At 39.9% G+C, this 18,032-nt stretch overlaps 1 protein-coding gene across 1 annotated transcript in view; it reads left to right on the top strand.

Moving 5' to 3' along the window:
- The first annotated feature begins 3,772 nt into the window (after positions 1 to 3,772).
- The window catches only part of LOC145398652 (cytochrome P450 2L1-like), a 126,502-nt gene continuing 112,242 nt past the window's right edge, over positions 3,773 to 18,032 (top strand). Inside the window, exons 1-2 of the mRNA XM_080271458.1 lie at positions 3,773 to 3,879; positions 8,902 to 9,001. Of these exons, the coding sequence (XP_080127584.1) occupies positions 3,795 to 3,879; positions 8,902 to 9,001 (185 nt within the window). The 5' untranslated portion in view covers positions 3,773 to 3,794. The remainder of the gene's footprint in view (positions 3,880 to 8,901; positions 9,002 to 18,032) is intronic.

The raw sequence follows: 18,032 nt of genomic DNA on the forward strand, positions 1-18,032 counted from the left end.
CTGTACCTTTTCAAGCACTTCACCTTCCAAACCTCCATCCTTACTCATCACACTACCCAAGTACTTAAACGTACTCACATTTTCCAATTCCTCACCATCCAACCTCGCTGTACATTCACTGACTTCACCTCTCTCAAAGACCATCATTTTACTCTTCCCTACATTCACCTTTAGATTCCGTTTCTTACACACTCTCCCAAACTCATCCACCAAGCCTTGCAGTTCTCCTTCCTCTTCACTCAACAACACAGAATCGTCGGCAAACAATTGTACAGGGAGTTTCCAAACACTACCCTCTCTCACCAGGGCCACCCCAACATCCACTATCCTACCTTGTACCCCTTTTATTACCCCATCCATGTACAGATTGAACAACCATGGAGACATGACACATCCCTGTTTCAACCCAACCTTCAAAGAGAATAATTCACTCAGTTCACCATCCACACGCACTGCAGCCTTAGCACCATCATACATACTCTTCACAGCATTCAACAACTTCCCATCTACTCCATATATTCTTAATACTTTCCACAATCCTTGTCTATCCACTCTATCATATGCTTTCTCCAAATCCATGAAAGCCGCACACAACTTCTTTCCCTTCTCTAGAAACTTTTCCACTAAAGATCTAAGAATGAATATCTGATCTACACAACCTCTTCCCTTCCTAAATCCTCCCTGTTCTTCTCCAACTAATTCCTCTGTTCTTTCTCTAACTCTGTCAATAAGTATCCTGCCATACACTTTTCCTATTATACTAAGAAGACAGATGCCCCTATGATTACCACACACTTCTTTTTCCCCTTTTCCTTTGTACAAGGGAATAATTATACCTGACTTCCAATCCTCCGGGACTCTACCTTCCTCCCAGGCCAATCTGCACATTTTCCACATCCATTCTACTACTATCTCTCCCCCATACTTCAGCATTTCACCACACACTCTATCAATTTCTCGGGCTTTCCCCAATTTAACTTTCTTCATTGTTTCCACCACTTCTCTCCTACTGATTTCTTCTTGTCTTCTCACCTCCCTCCTTCTCCCAGCCATTCCCCAGCCACCTATACTCGCATTACTTCCATCCTCTATTTTCAACAATTCCTTAAAGTGTTCTCTCCTTCTGCTCACTTTTTCTCCCTTCTCCACTGGTAATCCACCATTTTTATCTTTCACTCCCCTGTTAACTTCACTTCCACCCTGTCTTACTTTTTTCACCTCTTTCCAGAACATTTTCTTACAGTCCCTCCACTTTACACTCAAGTTCCTTCCAAATTCCTCATCCGCTCTCTTCTTACTCTCTCATACTAATCTTTTCACCTCTCTTTCTTTCTACAGATAACTCTCTCTTCCACCTCTCAACTTCTTCCACGCCCCTATTTCTCATCCATTCATTGTATGCTTTCTTCTTTTGTGACACAGCCTGTCTCACCTCTTCATTCCACCACGCTGTTCCTTGCACACCCCTACATACATACATATATACTCGTGTATACAGTGTATATATATATATATATATATATATATATATATATATATATATATATATATATATATATATATATATATATATATATATATATATATATATAAGCTAACATAAATGCGTGAACAGTGGGGTAGCGATAGTCGAACTATTAATCACCCATTTTCTTCCGCTGTTATTCAGATACTAACCTCATGCCAGTCCTACTCTGACCTCATCACTGCTGAATGTATCCTAATTAACAGAATACTACCCAGTCTCAGTAGTTCAACTAGCGCTACCCCACTATTCACTGAATAAATACTTTAACAAGTCAACTCCCACTTTTTTTTTTTTTATCCAGCATAGGTAGGTTTTGTACTTTTTTTTTTTTTTTACAAAGAGTAAGCGTGCTGCTTATATACTTTATGCCTTTTATATCACTTTCTTTTTTTTCCCTTTGTATTATGTTAGCTTATGTAATGTATCTTTGGAAAAAACAAGTTTTAAATTTTTCCTGACATCGTTGTCTTTTGAACTTTTCGATTGGAGACTGTGTCTTCGAAGCATATGGAGTAATAAAGATGCTGTTTATCACAACGTTGGAACTACTTTTCCTGGAGGTTTCCAAGAGAAAGATCTTTTGCGGGGATTTTATATATATATATATATATATATATATATATATATATATATATATATATATATATATATATATATATATATATATATATATATTTACCCTCTCAGGCACAGGTGGTTTGAGTTGTTAGATTGTTTAATAACCTGTAAAGCACACCATGACACGAATCGGGTAAAAAATAAAATAAAATAAAATATGACACACATCGGTAGGAGACTTGTGTCCTCCTTTGTCTGACACGATGTGCATCATGTTGTGTTGTACAAGATGGAATTTAATGACTCGATTGGAGTCCATGCATGAAATGGTTTATATATATAATATGTAAGTAAATTCTTTGTGCAAGTTCTTTTGTGTAACCTTTAATATATGGAGGTGAGGCAATTATGGTTAATGCAAAATAAGCCCACACCAACATTTCAATTTCTTTTAATGATTTCTGCCTTCGACGATATCACCGCAAAAGGTGACTGTGGAAACGGAAATAGAAGTGTGAATAGTTAGTTACTGAGAGTCTTGGCATGAAGCAACAACTGGGAAAGCTGTTTTAGATACCAGTACATAATGAACTTGCTGATATCCACGAATGCTTCTCTGTATTCATATACTCAGAACAAAGAGGAGAGTGTGAGGGAATCCAGATCAGTATATAACTGTATATAATTGTTGTACATAATTATTACTGTAAACAAAATTGCTAGCCCCAATAGACAAAATAACAATAAGTAATAACTCAAAGATTAAGAAAGAAGTTGTAGATTTTTGATGGATGAGAGAGAGAGAGAGAGAGAGAGAGAGAGAGAGAGAGAGAGAGAGAATCATACTGGGTTGTGTGTCAGAGTACACAGTACAGAATTATCAGTTCTTATCTCCATCCACAGTGACAATAAGTTAAGTGATGGGGTCAGTGGAGTACCAAGTCGCCATTGGAGTCGTTCAGTGGTGGGTTACTGCGTTCTACTAGGCTTTGAAGCATCCCTCCCTTGGCGATTTTATCTTGCAACTTACAATTTAACATTTTGTACACCCGCACGTTGTTTATATCATTTTTATATCGACAGGGTTTGCATCAGTAATATTAAAGGATATCGAGGTGTGATGTGGTGAACACATAGCTAATGAAGAAATGTTAAGGAATCTCCGAAACCATTTAAAATGCGACACATCGTCCATCTTAACTCCGTCAGTCCTCTGGCGTACATTAAATTTGGCCATGATTCCACTAGGTATTTTAACTCCTCCTAGGAGAGCCCCTAGTAATACAGTGGGCTTATGAAGGCCGTATTTAACTCAGATCATAAAAGTATTTGCTAAGCTAAATAAGGGCTCTAAAAGCAGCAAGAATAAGACAATATTATGGGTTTACATCCTTCCCAAAACACTTTCTTCTGATAATAACGTATTCTAGTGTTATTTCTTGTTACAGGCCCAGTGATAGGAAAATAATTAAAAACATTACCACGATTCAACACTCTTTTCATATCACTGAATCGTAACTGGCTCCATATTTTAGTGTTACCCTTTTCTTCCAGCTCATCATTCAAGACAAATAGAGAGGAAGTACAGACCATTATAAAGTGGACAGAGAAAACTGAAGAACAGAGTCAGTGACCAGCGACGTTGGTGTGCACCGGAGTCGCTGTGTTTAGGAGTTATATAGAGTTCGAGTGAGTGTGCTGGATCAAGATGGTGGTGGAGTTGTTGCTGTGGGGTGCGCTGATGCTGCTCTTGTGGCTCGCCTTCCTCAAGAAACCTTCAGGACTTCCACCAGGTGAAGCTAAATCAGATGAGGTGAAGTTACATTAGGTTAGATCAGGTGGGTTGGGGTTGGGTAAGGATAGGTGAAGTTAGGTCTTACGTGTTAGGCTGGGTTACGCTATGTTAGGCTACGTGAGGTAAAGTCAGGTCAGGTTATGTATGTTAGATTAAGCGTTGCGATTACGTTAGTTCAGGTAAGGTTATATTAGGTTAGACTGGGTGAAGTTAAGTTAGGTTAGTTTAGGTTAGGTTAGGTTAGGTTAGATTACATTAGGTCAGGTTAGGTGAAGTTAGGTCAGATGGGATATGTCATGTTGTAGGTGAGGTTAAGTTAGATCAAGATACGTTAGTTTAAGTTAGGTTAGGTGACGGGAGATTTGGTTAGGTATGGTAAGGTTAGTTTAGCTTAAGTTGGGTGAAGTTAGGTTAGGTTAGGTCAAGTTAGATGAAGTTCAGTTAGGAGAGGTCAAGATAGGTAATATTAGGTTGGGTGTGGTCAGGTTAGGTGAAGTTGAACTATATTAGGTTAGTAAGGTTTGGTTCTGTAAGGTTGGGTGAGTTCAGTTCAGGTTAAGATAGGTTAAGTGAGGTTAGGTGAAATCCATTGTATTATTCCTCACACATACAAGGCCCTCTTGGTGGAATGGGGTTAACAGAGGCTACATGTAACATGTTCATTTAAAGCTTTCCTTCTAATCTTGGATTAATGGAGACTATCTAACCCATTCAATTAAAATTCCTTCCTGAGCTGAATAAAATCGTCTTTAGATAACACGTAAATACAAGGTGCACCTACAGTATAGTCTGAAGCAACAAGCTTTACAGTTAGACTAACAGCCGAGATTTTAGCTTTGCTCTGTGACCCTGGCCTTCGACCTCTTGTGCTCATTGATTATGAGCACAAGAGGTCGTAAATTGATTATTTACGTAGTTTTCATCTGACTCTTAAACTCTCCACCAATTGGTTCAGATCATATCAGAACTCAGTTGATCTTGCTTTGTGACCTTGTACTTTGACCTTATCTATATTATAATGATCCTATTTCTGTATGTTTGTTGGCTGGTTGGCTTGTTACCGTAACACAGCAAAAACGGTGCATGTAGCGCAAAATTTTTGATGGAGCAAGGTACCGTTAAAATGCTCTAACTTGAAGAATAAAACAATTTCCAGGCCAATCGAGCCACCGGTTCCCGAGTTATGACTCATTTCTGACCTTTTGTTTCAAATTTAGTATTTGCCTTCAGTGCAAGGGATGGATTCGTCCTTGGGCCGACGTTGAAATTACCAGCATGACACAAGAGAGGAGAGACGTTTATCAATCTCTTACATCTCCTTCCCCCCTCCTTAGGCTCCTATAGTATAGTGGTATATTATAGTGGTATAGTATAGTGGTATATTATAAGCTCTATATTATAATGATCCGATTTCTGTTGGTTTGTTGATTTGTTTGTTATAATAACACAGCAAACAAGGTGCATGTAGCGCAAATTTTTGTTAGAGTAAGGTACCGCTAAAATGCTCTAGCTTGAGGTATAGAGCAATTTTCAGTCCAATCCGGCCACCGGTTCCCGAGTTATGACACATTTTTGAAAACAGAAAGTGACTCAATATCCTCTCAGCAAGTTGTTCTTAAAACCAAATCTCTTCGCCCTTGGCTGCCTTTTAGTCCTTGTACTAACCTTAGTTCGAGTCGAACGAAATCTGTTCACTGAAGTGTCAAACATTTGGCCTTGCCCTGTGACCCTGACCTTTAACAGCTCAGAAGATTTATCCCATTATCCACGCGTTAATATAAATCCTTCACCAAAGTTGGCCTAAAATGGATTTTTTTTTCATCTTTCCGTATGATTATGACCTATGATCTCTTATTCTCAAAACAATAGGTCACCCCATGGCTGACTCTAAGTCGTTCCACCAGGTTTTGTCCAAGTCATAAAAAGACTGTATTTGTTATTTTGCTCATAGTTGGACATAACAGGCCAGACTGTGACCTGGCTTTGTGATTTTGTTCTCATACTGAGTGTTTTTACACTCGAATCCTTTTGTCATTGCCTTATCCTCAAGTATTGCACTAAGTTTGGTCTTAGTTTAATGAGCTTGCAATGTGACTTTGATCAATGGCCTTGCCTTACGACCTTGACCTCTTACTGGTTGTTGCCAAAATCGAATCCTTTTCTTTCGTCCCTCATTCTGAATCTTTCTACCGAGTTCATCTAAAGTGAATAAAATCTGTTTAGATGGGAGCATTCACAAACTCCAAAAGTTGCCAATTCTTACCAAGTAACTTAAATTGGAAAATAAAAGCACAGTCAACTAAACTGCTGTTTTGTACGTGTTTCCTTTACCACTTTGTTCATGAATATATTTTTATGAACTTTCTCAATAAAATGAGGAAAAAAAGCGTCAATCTGGTAAAGTTGAAGGGAATCACAAAACTAACCTAATGTACCGTCTAAACCTCCTGACAAAATTTGGTCTTAGCATAAAGTGATTATTTACATTCTCAGCTGCGTCATTATTAATAATTTTTAATCAAAGTTTTCAGACATACAGTATATGCCTATATATAATACTAACATAAAGTCGTTTGACTGCAAAATATTAATAGGGATCAGATGAAGCTGTTAGGCACCAGGTTTTGCTGTTGGTGTTGTTGTCATCCGGGAAACATAGGTACTTGCGATTTCAGTTGACGGTTTCGTCTTCACATGAATTCGACTTCATGATATTTTTTTTCTTTTTTACTAATAGTCGATACTTTCTCTTCAGCATTTGCCAGAGAAAACATTAATCTCTCTGATAACTATATGATAAGCGTTTCATATTAAACATGCAGCAAGATTTCTAATATTATGTGACGAATGCTAACGGACTATTGTCGTTTTATCCATTCTAGGAACTGTTTTGCAGCATTTTACTCAATAAATCATATACGGTATAGAAAAGATGTGTAATAACCAGTGATTACGGTACTGAAGAATTTATACATTTTCATCATTAAATATCATGGAAGGGATTTTAGAAAATATGTTACTGTACGAGTTAAGAGTTGACCAATTTCCCAATTAAATTACCCGGTAATCACTGGCAGCTCCTCAGTTTGTCAATGCTCCCATTGCCATTGCCGCGCGACCTTGACCTTTGACCTACTGTTCTCAACAAATAAGTCAATCTCTGGCTGACCCTCGACTCTTCCACCAAATTTGGTCCAGATCTTGTCAAAACTTTTATTTCATACACAGACGCACATGGACGATATTTGATCTTGCCCTATGACATGACGAGCTTTGACTGATAGTTCTGAAAACTGACTCCCGCTGTTTTTATCTCATTCTTATCCCTTCCATCACGTTTGGTATAATTCGGATGAAAACTGTTTAAGCAGACTTTGCTCACTGACATTAATGTTTTATCCACGGTTTCAAAAGCACTGCATTTTCTCCTTGGCTGATGCCCAACATTTTCACTCAGTTTGGTTAAAATCTGATAAAATCTTTGAATTATCCTGTTCAAACACATACAAACACACTTCTAGCAAAGCATTACAGCGCTCTGTGCTTCCAGTACCCATGAAAATTGAGGGCAAGGATTTAGCCTAATCCACATTTTCTGAAAGTCATGTGTGGAACAGTTGCACAATTAAATGCAATTAATGCCAAGACATTGCTTGTAATAATGACTACATGTTGCCAAACAAGTTTAGCATTTTGTCAAGTATGATAATCATAATGGTATATAAGTTTAACTTGTGGCATACGTATTGGACAGTTTGGCATACAGATTTAATGTTTTGACGTGCATGATGCACGTTCGGGCATACAAGATGACTTACTTGGTATAAAAGTTGAACATCTTGGCATTCAAGTGGAACACAGTCCTATCCTTTTGTCTCTCAAGCAACTGGACTGTGTTTACAATAGAAAGGTGAGAGTCAGGGATGGCCCGATCTGGTGGGGGGTAAGAGGATCACATCCCCAGTGTTTGGCTCAGAGTTGATAAAAAGTACATACTGTTGGTCAGAATAGGAATGAAGTTGCTGTTGAAGATGACAATATTGGTATTAGTTTAACCCAGTCTGCAGATAAAAATCCACACGGAACTCAATTAATTGGTTTTACTGTACCATATATAAGTTTTGGTTATCCCTCAATTAAATTAAAATCAATTACCGTACTTAAGTTTTACTTAACGTTAGGTCCAGCAGGAAGGACTATATCAGTACTGATTGTTTTGTGCAATACTAACAGAAACTAAGGAGTATATAAAAATGGATAATTATGTTTAATATGCGTAGGTGAAAGCTTGAAATATTCTGCCCCAAAGGCTATAGCAAAATAAATTAAAAGTTTTGCTTTTAATGATCTATTTTCATTCCTCAGTAAACAAAGATAAATTTTCTAAAGCACGTTCAATAACTTTATATATATATATAATTCTCATTAGCTGGTCAGATATGACGGTAATGTGTAGCCTGTTGGTCAAAACTGATGTTCCCCCAACCCATCACAAGCTCCTTGGGATATCCTTGTTGAAAGAGTCAGTATCTATACCATTAAACCTGTCATGATCTGAACAAGTCTAGTAATATAATGAACGCAAATTTATTGTATTCAACTGGGAGTTCTAAAAGAATATTCTTGCTATCGCCGGACTATTTTATTCAGCTGAGTGTGCATCGAAGGAGTTTAAGGGCACGTCCAAACGTGTGGTTGAACAAGTGCTGGTAACATGTAAACAACACAATTCCGAACAAGCTACAAATCGACCAGCAGCGACCAGATCATGTTGGCAACATTATGGTGAAGTCTCAGCTCCCTCGTATGTATACACTTATGCCATCACCTCTGGTGCCAGTAGGTTAGAAGCTGCACCGAAACAAATTTACATTCATCTGTCAAAATACTGCTGCATACATGTTTCCAAACATGTTGCCAACTGTGTTGTCAACACATGTTCGAGGACGCGTGTGGACGTGCCCTAAGACCCGTGCGCCGTCAACAAATATAAAAGTATTATTCTGCTTCTCTCCATCAGGCAGGTGGGGTCTGCCTCTGGTCGGCTATATCCCCCTTACTACTAAGAGCATTCAAGAGCAATTGGACGATTTGAGAAAGAAGCATGGAGATATTTACATGTAAGTATAAATGTAGGTCTGTTATACTTTCTTACTACCTCCAGACAATATTCTATACCTGGGTGTATAAGCAAGGTCTTGCAACCTCCAGACAAGTTTGTTTACCTGTATTTTTTAAGTAATGCAATGAAGAGAAAAGTAAAGGCTATAAGTCTGCAACTGTTTATTTTCAGGAAGGAAAAAAAAAACACCAACATCGAATAGTCACTTTGAGATGCCTGAACACATTGCTTTTAAGACACTGAAGCTCATAAGAAGAGGGAAATACAGACTGGGGAAGACAGTCCCAGAGCTGACTTGTTTCATATATGACTGAATAAGAGTATCGGTCAACTCTTCCATTAGATAGATGGAGAGAAATGCAGTGAGGGTGCATTCCCAGACGGGTGTAACGCGCCCGCCGTAATGGAGGAGAAATGCAAGTAAACAGTCCGGAAGAACTATGGCCATTGAAATGGCGATGGTAGTGGGATAAAAATGCAGTACGGGGGCGAAGAGAGAGAGAGAGAGAGAGAGAGAGAGAGAGAAAGAGAGAGAGAGAGAGAGAATGGAGTCGCTAAGAGGAGAGTTCGTGAGAAGAAAAACCTTTGACATCACCCTGTTTAGAAAGGCTGTATGTAGTGAACTCCCCTCCCCCCACCTCACGAAAGTGGTACTCCATACAGAGGTGAATAAGATCTTTTCACAAAGTCATTCCCTGCGCAGGAGTAAAGATTGTACAGAGACGGCTTGACACATTCGGTGTCCTGGAGGAGGATTTATCTTATAAGTGTGGGTTTGATATATTTTTGCTACCTCTAACCGGTCACATTTACCTGTGAGTGTAAGCTTGAATTTGTTATATTCTTGCTGTCTCCAGACAGTTTTATTTTTCTGGCAGTACAAGCGTAAGTATATGGCTTATTCAATTCACGCTTCCTTAGACGATCTTGTTTACCAGTGTACACAAACTTGGCGTGGGTCGCTCCTGAGTAGGAACAACAAACACCTTTAGATGTGTGGGCCGTCAGCCAATGGATATATAAATTAATAAATACCGTAGATAATTCGTGGCCCAGAGCTCACTAAACCTTTCTCTCTTCTCGGAGGGAGAGTGAAAGCCAGAAATAACATTGCCGTTTCCTGGCAAAGTACGAATTAGGATAGGATATAGCAGCAGTAGTATTAGCTGTAGCCCCAGTTATATCTGAAATGTGAGCCCAGTGGACTGTCGGCTGAAGTTGCCTTTATTTCGAAGTTCACAATCGTCCTTTTGAGGGATAAGGAGGACACGAAGGAAGTTGAGGAATGTTTGCATAATCAGGCAACATCATCTCCCGATCATATCGGTGCCACCACATAACGAAATTCCTCTCCAGGACCATGAGGGGTGTCTGTAGTGAAAGCGACGCATGCGACAGTGGAAGGGTCATCTGCAGGGCCGTGCGCTGGAGTTTTGAAAGAGGAGGGGGGTTGAAAAATAAAATCGTAACAGTTTATTCACTTTATTTCATTCATTCATTCATTCATCATCTAATCTTGTGTTGCCCCATGAGGAGCGTAGGAGCCAGGGGCTAGGCAAGTTGCTACTGACATTTAAGTTGAGGGTAACCAACCTCATTCTTCCCTGAGTGGTATTACGTGATCAGTAAACCCCAACTATCCCTCGGATGTAAACCTGCACAATCTCAATCCGATCGGAGAGCCTTAATTACCCACCAAACTAAGTAACGCAATACGTTAAATTTAGGTACTGTAGCTGACTAAAGTACTAAAAGGGCACTCATTGAGGGTAATTTACCTACTGAACTCTACAGAACCTTGCAAGAGAAAGCAATGTGGATATCAATGGTTGGAGCACCTTGGAAGTTAGGGCACTTCAGAGAGGTTGAGTCTTTTTAGCTCTTTTTCTATTATATTTCTATCTCGCAACATTCTTAACAGGATTAAATTAATTTAATGAGTTGGGTTTTTGCAATTTTTTTCATCTGAATTTTTCATTCTTTCCAAATAGGGAGGGGGGTCAAACCCCACCTCCCCCGTGTGGACGGCCTTGGTCGTATGGCTGTGTTTATGTGCAATAGAGTCTGTATACGTCATTCATATGGACAGACAGGGTGCAAACATATGAAAGGACATAACACCAGCTATACGTCCACCAGATTCAAGGTACACACAGATCGGAAAGCAACTGTACCACCATTGAGCAACCTTGGATGTGCAGTGGGCACCAAAAGTTCGGTCTCTTCTGTTTCTCTCTCCACAGACTTTATAAAGTAAATCTGTCATGTAAATTTTGGTGCTGACTTTACAGAGTGAAGATATATAACCCAGCTGATGGTTCCATAGATTACTTTTTTGCATTTTTAATGGCTGGTCTTGCGGTGCACGTCGAAGACGAGAGTTGTGAAGATAATGATTAACGATGTACGACTGATAATGATGATAATTATCAACGATGAATGACTGATGATGATGATGATGATGACAGTGATAAAGTAATGGTAATAGCAAGAAAATTCAGTTGCTGCTGCTTTTGGAATAATTTGCTGCATCTTTTTCTATCCCCCCTGTGGCGGGGGGCGGGAGACACAATCTGGCCGCGCTATAGGGTGGTGCTACCACCAGGTTGTGTTAGGAAGGATTCTGCCACCGTATTCCCTTCGTGTTGTAAAAGACGACTAAAATGGACGGAGTGAGGGGACTAGGGACCCCCTCTGTATTTTCAGTTCCTGCAGTGAGTCAGGGCATCGAAAGGGAAGAGGGAATGAGTTATCCTCGAACTCTGAACATTGGGTCTGTGGATGTAGTACGATTGAGGCTATATGGGAGGAGACTGGGAGAACGGTTGTGAGAAGAAAGTTGGATGTGTTAGCCTTGACTGATACAAAAATGGAAGGGAAAGTTGAATCTAAGTTTGGAAGTGTGACTATAAGGATATCAGGAGTTGACAGAGGAAAAGCGAGAGAAGAAATGGCTTGTTACTGAGCCCGGAAGTACAGCAGTGTGTGACTGAATGGAAGGAAGTGTCATCGAGACTGATGTGGGTGAAAGCGTAATTTGAACGTGAGCTGCGGGTATCTGTGGGTGCATATAGATCTGGAAGTGAAAGGAATGAAGAAGAGAGGGAGTCATTCTGGAGTGATGTTGATGAGTGTCTGCAGAGTTTTGGAGCAAATGTAAATGTGGTAATATTGGGAGATCTCAATGCTAGAGTCGGAACTGTAACAGTTGAAGGTGTAGCAGGTATGCAAGGTGTGCCTGAATGAAATGATAATGGGGAAAGAATGATAATAATGTGTGTTGAATGAGAGATGATGATTGGAAATGCCTTGTTCGAAAAGAAAGATATAAGTACATATGCATGGGTGAGACAGGAGGGTGGAAGGGTTGTTGACAGAGCATTGATAGACTATGTGGTTCTGTTCAGGTGTCATAAAAAGAGTTTGTAACTCCTTTGTGGTTACTTGTAGTGGAGTTTTCTATATATTAGACTTGTGGACGAGTGGTTTTTATATCTTGGAGTAGCTTCCCATTTGTCATGCAGTGACAGGAGAGGTAAAGAATAGTATGGGACTATTTTTATTTGTCTTGGAAATATTAACAAGTCTCTCACACAGAGCGGAGTATAGAGTCCAGTCCCGCTAGCTATCTCTCTGTCTCGCTTTCTCTGTCTCTCTCTCTATCCGCCAAGCCCTTCTCCCTGCTACCTGCCTCTTGTATGGCTTGTCTCCTTCTGAGCTCTCTTTCCTAAATTCTGGTGAAACAGGAGACGTATCACGTGTGTTCCTTGTGGATGGAAAGTTTAAGAAGCCTGTGTGTGAGTATGTGTGTATGTGTGTGTATGGTCACCAGGGCTTTGTTCCCGGGTGGTTTGCTGACAACTAACTGCATCATCTCTTTACTGGCCGCTGTCGTCAGCTTTCCTCAGTGTAATTTGCAAGCTCATTTCCTTTTCCCAGGCTCGCATAGGGCTGTCTATCTATCTATTTATCTATCTATCTATTATGATTTGTAATTACAATACATTGCTCGGTCATGCGAAAATGGCGTACCATCGACAGTTAATAGTCCTAACATATTAATATATATTATATACACATTATAATGAACTTATAAGCTAATTAAGTGAAATACATAATATTGTAAAAGTAACATAATTGTATGAATATTGTATACATATAATATTCATAGTAAATAGTGATTATTCAGTAATATTACATTTTAAACAAGTTGTATACATATTTGAATAAATGCATTAAAGTAAATTATTGAACTGTAATACAGTATGTACTTGGGTTATTATAGTGAAATGCATACATGCAAGAATAAAAAATAGTTTAAAATTAAGATTATGGTAAGAGTTATTAATATTTCATTTAAAGATAATGGTACTGGTCTGCCATATATGGGTCATTCTTCTTTGTAGTTTTTTTTTTTTTATATATATATATATATAATTAATACTATATACAAAATATATACACTTCATTCAGGGTGGTTAACTGTGATGTTAACTCTCCCCCCACTAAATAATGACTCCAAATTAGCAATTCTTGCATGCATTCTGTGCATTGCGAACAGCAGTACTGCAACTACAATGCAGACGATTATAAAGACAGTAGGTGCTGGGCTATACACATAATATGGGTTGAACATACTCAAACTCAAATCTTCCCAGGGCTTCATTGTTTCATTGATCAGCTGCATAGTTTCAAACTTAGGTGAAGTCAGCTTAATACTTGTGCTCATGTTTAAGTTCATATCAGGCAGTGGGTGGAAATGTTTGTGTGTATGATTGAGAATGGCGTAATGATTGATGGTGGATAAAGTAGACATGGCTGGTGTAAATACCGCACAGTAGTCTGGTGCTATGTATAATCCTGATGCTGATGTATGAGATGGTGGTATATCTGGACAGACTATGTAAACTGATGTGTTATGAGGGAAATAAAAAAAACTGTGAGTGTCCAATGCGTTGATGGTGTACAAGTTTATCTGGAGGAAAAGTGAAGTTGCAATGATGATGAATATTGTCATTTCTGATGATAGCCATTTCACAAGGGACTGTATCAGTAGGCTGAAACGTGAAAATGTACGCAGGACAAAGATGGACAGCATGTAAGGATGTGCGGCACTTTCGTTCAATCGTTGACTCACTTGCGAAAGTGACAGTGTCCCGTCTCTTGGAGACCATGATGAGTTCGGTGTCTGTGTTGATGTTGATGATGACCAAAGTGTTGTTATTTTTATAGGGGAAGGGGTGTATTTGGTATACTGTGAACAGGTCTTCAGTGATGAATGGTACATGAACTACCACTGATGTTGGTGTTAGTGTTGCTTCTAAATACGGGTAATATTGCATAAATTCCCTACTGCGGAACAACGGCTTCAATTTATGTTTATGTATGCCTTGACTAACTATCTGACGTAGCTCATGAACTGGGAAAGTCAATTGTGATCTTGCCATCACCAGCATTCGAAATTCCTTGCATAAGTGACCTGAAACGATCTCTAGTGTTCTCTAATTGTAGTAGAATCGTGTCAATATGTTCTGTGATGATGGAGAAGTGCTGGAAAAGAGTAACGTTTCCCTCTAATTCATTTATTTTATCTACACTCTCGAGAGCTACGTTTTCTGCTTGTTTCAGATTTTTCACAATTGTCTTCATTGCTGAGTTCTGTCCTGTGATGAATTTATCTTGGTATGTTAGTACCTGAGCTATCTTATTAAATTTGTTGTTTATTTCTTTAAGGTCATCCTCTGTAGCCAATCCAAAGATGTTCCCAAGAACTGCGCCACCCAGGTCGAACAAACCGCGCTTTTGGCGAGTACGTGTGATGTTGTTCCTGTCGCTCAGTATCTCCGTTCCATAAGATGGGAGATCTTGGATCATGATGAGCATAGTTGACTTTGCCTGTTCTAGTTTCCATTTCGCTAACTTTACTATTTCATTCAGTTCCTTCGTGTTATGTGCTTGTGAAACATAGCTTCCTATCATGAAGTCCAGAGTTCGCATAGGCTTCACAAGATTGTCTAGATAAGTAGGTAATTCATACAAGTAATCTAGACTTATTTCAGTACTCATGACGTCCTTAACGATTGAAGTCGTGGCCATTGGAGCTATGAGGCATCCTTGTCGTACTATGTGTTGAGGGTCTAAGTGCGCATATCCTCTTGTTATGTAGAGGAGAATCCATAGCATAAATTCCTTCGTCGTAACCTACCGAAAAAAAATTCTATTAATTTCCTAATATGGTCATGCTGTGGTCGATGATAGTGATGATGTGCGTTACGGTTGATTGTTATTTCATTTATAGAAGGAGAGAGAGAGGAGATGTGTGATTCAGGTGTTTGCTGTAAGACAGATTTGCGAAAAGTATATGGCGGATGATAAGGTTGTGTTTTGGGAGTTCATGGATTTAGAGACAGCGTTTGATAGAAGTGATAGGGAGGCTTTGTGGACTGTTTTGAGATTGTATGGACTAGGTGGTAGGTTGTTAAGAGGAGTGAAAAGTTTTTATGTACAGTAAATAGTAGAGTGTATGTAAGAGTGGGAAATGCTGTGAGTGATTGCTCTCTTGTAAGAAAGGGGCTGTGGCAGGGATGTGTGATGTCACCTTGGCTTTTTAATAGTTATATGGATGGTGTTCTAAGGGAAGTGAGTGCGAGAGTATTAGTAGAGGTTTGAGTCTGGTGAATGCTGATGGTAGAGAACGGAAATTGAGTCAGCTGCTGTTTGCAGATGATACTGGATTGGTGGCTGATTCGGAGGAGAGATTGCGACAGTTTGAAAGGGTGTGTGAAAGGAGGAAACTGAAAGTGAAAGAGAATAGGAGTAAAATAATGAAGTGTATGAGGTTGGTAGATGGTAGGAGGATGAATGTAGTATTGAATGATGACTTGCTTCAGTAGGTAGACTGTTTTACGTATTTAGGGTAACATATTGCTGTAGATGGAAGAATAGATGTAGAGGTGAAGTTTAGAATGAATAAATAGGAAAGGTGCTGAGAGAAATGAAAAAAGTGTTTAGATGTCGTTCACTTAGAATGGATGTAATGAGAAGGCTGTATGAGGGAGTAGTGGTACTGAGTGTGTTATATAGGGCTGAAACGTGGATTATGAGAGTAGCTTGGAGGAAGAGATTGAATGTAATGGAGATGAGGTGTCTGAAGAGTATGTGTGGAGTGACCCATGGATAGTGTGGGATAGTGTAAGAAATGATGAAGTGCAAAGGAGAACTGGAGTTATGCAAGAGATGGCTGATCGAGTTGAGAGAGTGTTGCGGTGGTTTGGACATATAGAGAGAATGGATGAAGAGCGATTGGTGAAAAAGAAAACTGGATCAGATGTGAGAAGTGTAAGGCTGAGAGGAGGATCACAAATAGGAAGGATGGAACGTTAGTTGCAAGAGGGATGTCTGTAGAGCAAGGAAGAGTGGCTGAGCGTGATAGGGATGACTAGAGAGAAATTGTGAATGCATAAATGGTGATGCAACACTTACGGGATGTTCTCCCACACCTGGTCTGATCAGCTGATTGGGTCAGGTGCGGGGAAGATGGGTCCATCATGATGTGGCAGTGGTAAGCCAACTCTGCTGTCGGGCCCTGCTACAGATGTTACTGGATTGCACTGAGAAGTTGACCCTCATGCGGCATGGTGCAGTGAGAAGTGGACCTATCTCCCCTTAGAGGCTAAGATACGAGTAAATGTGTGTGTGTGTGTGTGTGTGTGTGTGTGTGTGTGGATGAGTAATCTGGTGAGTGTGTCGTCCTGTCTCGGTTACCCCCCTTTAGAGGGAAAAGCCTAGGTTTACAGAAAGATAGACAGATAATGAAAGACAGATGATGGCTGATAATAATGATAACAATAATCCATCCAACCATCACCCAATTCTTTTCTGCCCCATTAGGAGTGAAGGGTTCCCGGGCAAGGCTGCTAAGTCTCGATATTTAAGGCAAGGGTGACCAACCTCACTCGTCTCTGAGTGACGTTACGTGAGAAATAAACCCCAACCATCTCTCGGATGGAAACATTTACAGGCCGCACCCGGCTGGAGTGCCATATCCCACTAGACCATTAGACATTATGTGGTTAATATGGTGACCATCCAACGTAGTAAATTGTTTCCTGGATTACAGAAAACAATTTGGGTTTGTCACTCAGTATAGCGGCACCTGGAGAAAGAGAGAGAGAGAGAGAGAGAGAGAGAGAGAGAGAGAGAGAGAGAATCCTGCTGCTACTGATGATGATGATCATAATGACGATTCTAGAAATGGACTGCCATGGGAGATGTATGCTGATGACTTGGTGTCGATTGCAGATAATTAAAGGCAGAAGGAGGAAAGATTTAGAAAATAGAGAGACAGAATGGGGCACAAGGGTTTGAAAGGATATGCTGGTAAAACAAAGTGATGATATCTGCATCTGGTGGCGGTACTGCTAAAGCAAAGGAAGAGTGGCCATGTGCGGTTTGCTGCAAGGGTGTGGGAAGTAACTTCATCTTGTGCAGTATTCGTGATAAGCAGGTTTTGTGTGGGCGGTGTATCAGGGAGAGTATGTAGAGATTGTCAGTCGTGAAATTACTGATCTCCCAGGTGTCTCTTGAGTGTATGGAAAGATTTTGTTATCTAGGGGACATGTTACGTGTTGGAGGTGGGACGGGAGCTATTTCTGTTGCCGGGGTATTAAGTGGTTGGAGGAAGTTCAGGAAGCTATTGCCTTTCTCGACTACGAGAGGGCTCTTCCTCCGTGCTTAGTAATCTTTGTATGTGGCATGTGTTAGGAGTGTATTGCTGTATGGTAATCATACCTAGGCAGTAAAGGAAGAGGATATTCGTATGGTAGGCTTATAAGTACAGGAATGACAATGATTAGGTGGGTGTGTAGTGCGTCCTTGAATGTGAGGCCTGGGGGAGGGGGGGCTAAGTTTACGATTGGCGAGTTGAGAGAAAGGATAGAACTGAAGTGTACTGGTGTTGTGATGAGGGGTAGATTGAGATGGTTTGTGCATGTGGAGAGGTTGGATCGTGATAGCTGGGTGCGGTAAGT

Source organism: Coenobita brevimanus, chromosome 46 (genome assembly GCF_032717465.1).
Source record: "Coenobita brevimanus isolate Jiangsu-jjx chromosome 46, ASM3271746v2, whole genome shotgun sequence".
Taxonomy (NCBI): Eukaryota; Metazoa; Arthropoda; class Malacostraca; order Decapoda; family Coenobitidae; genus Coenobita; species Coenobita brevimanus.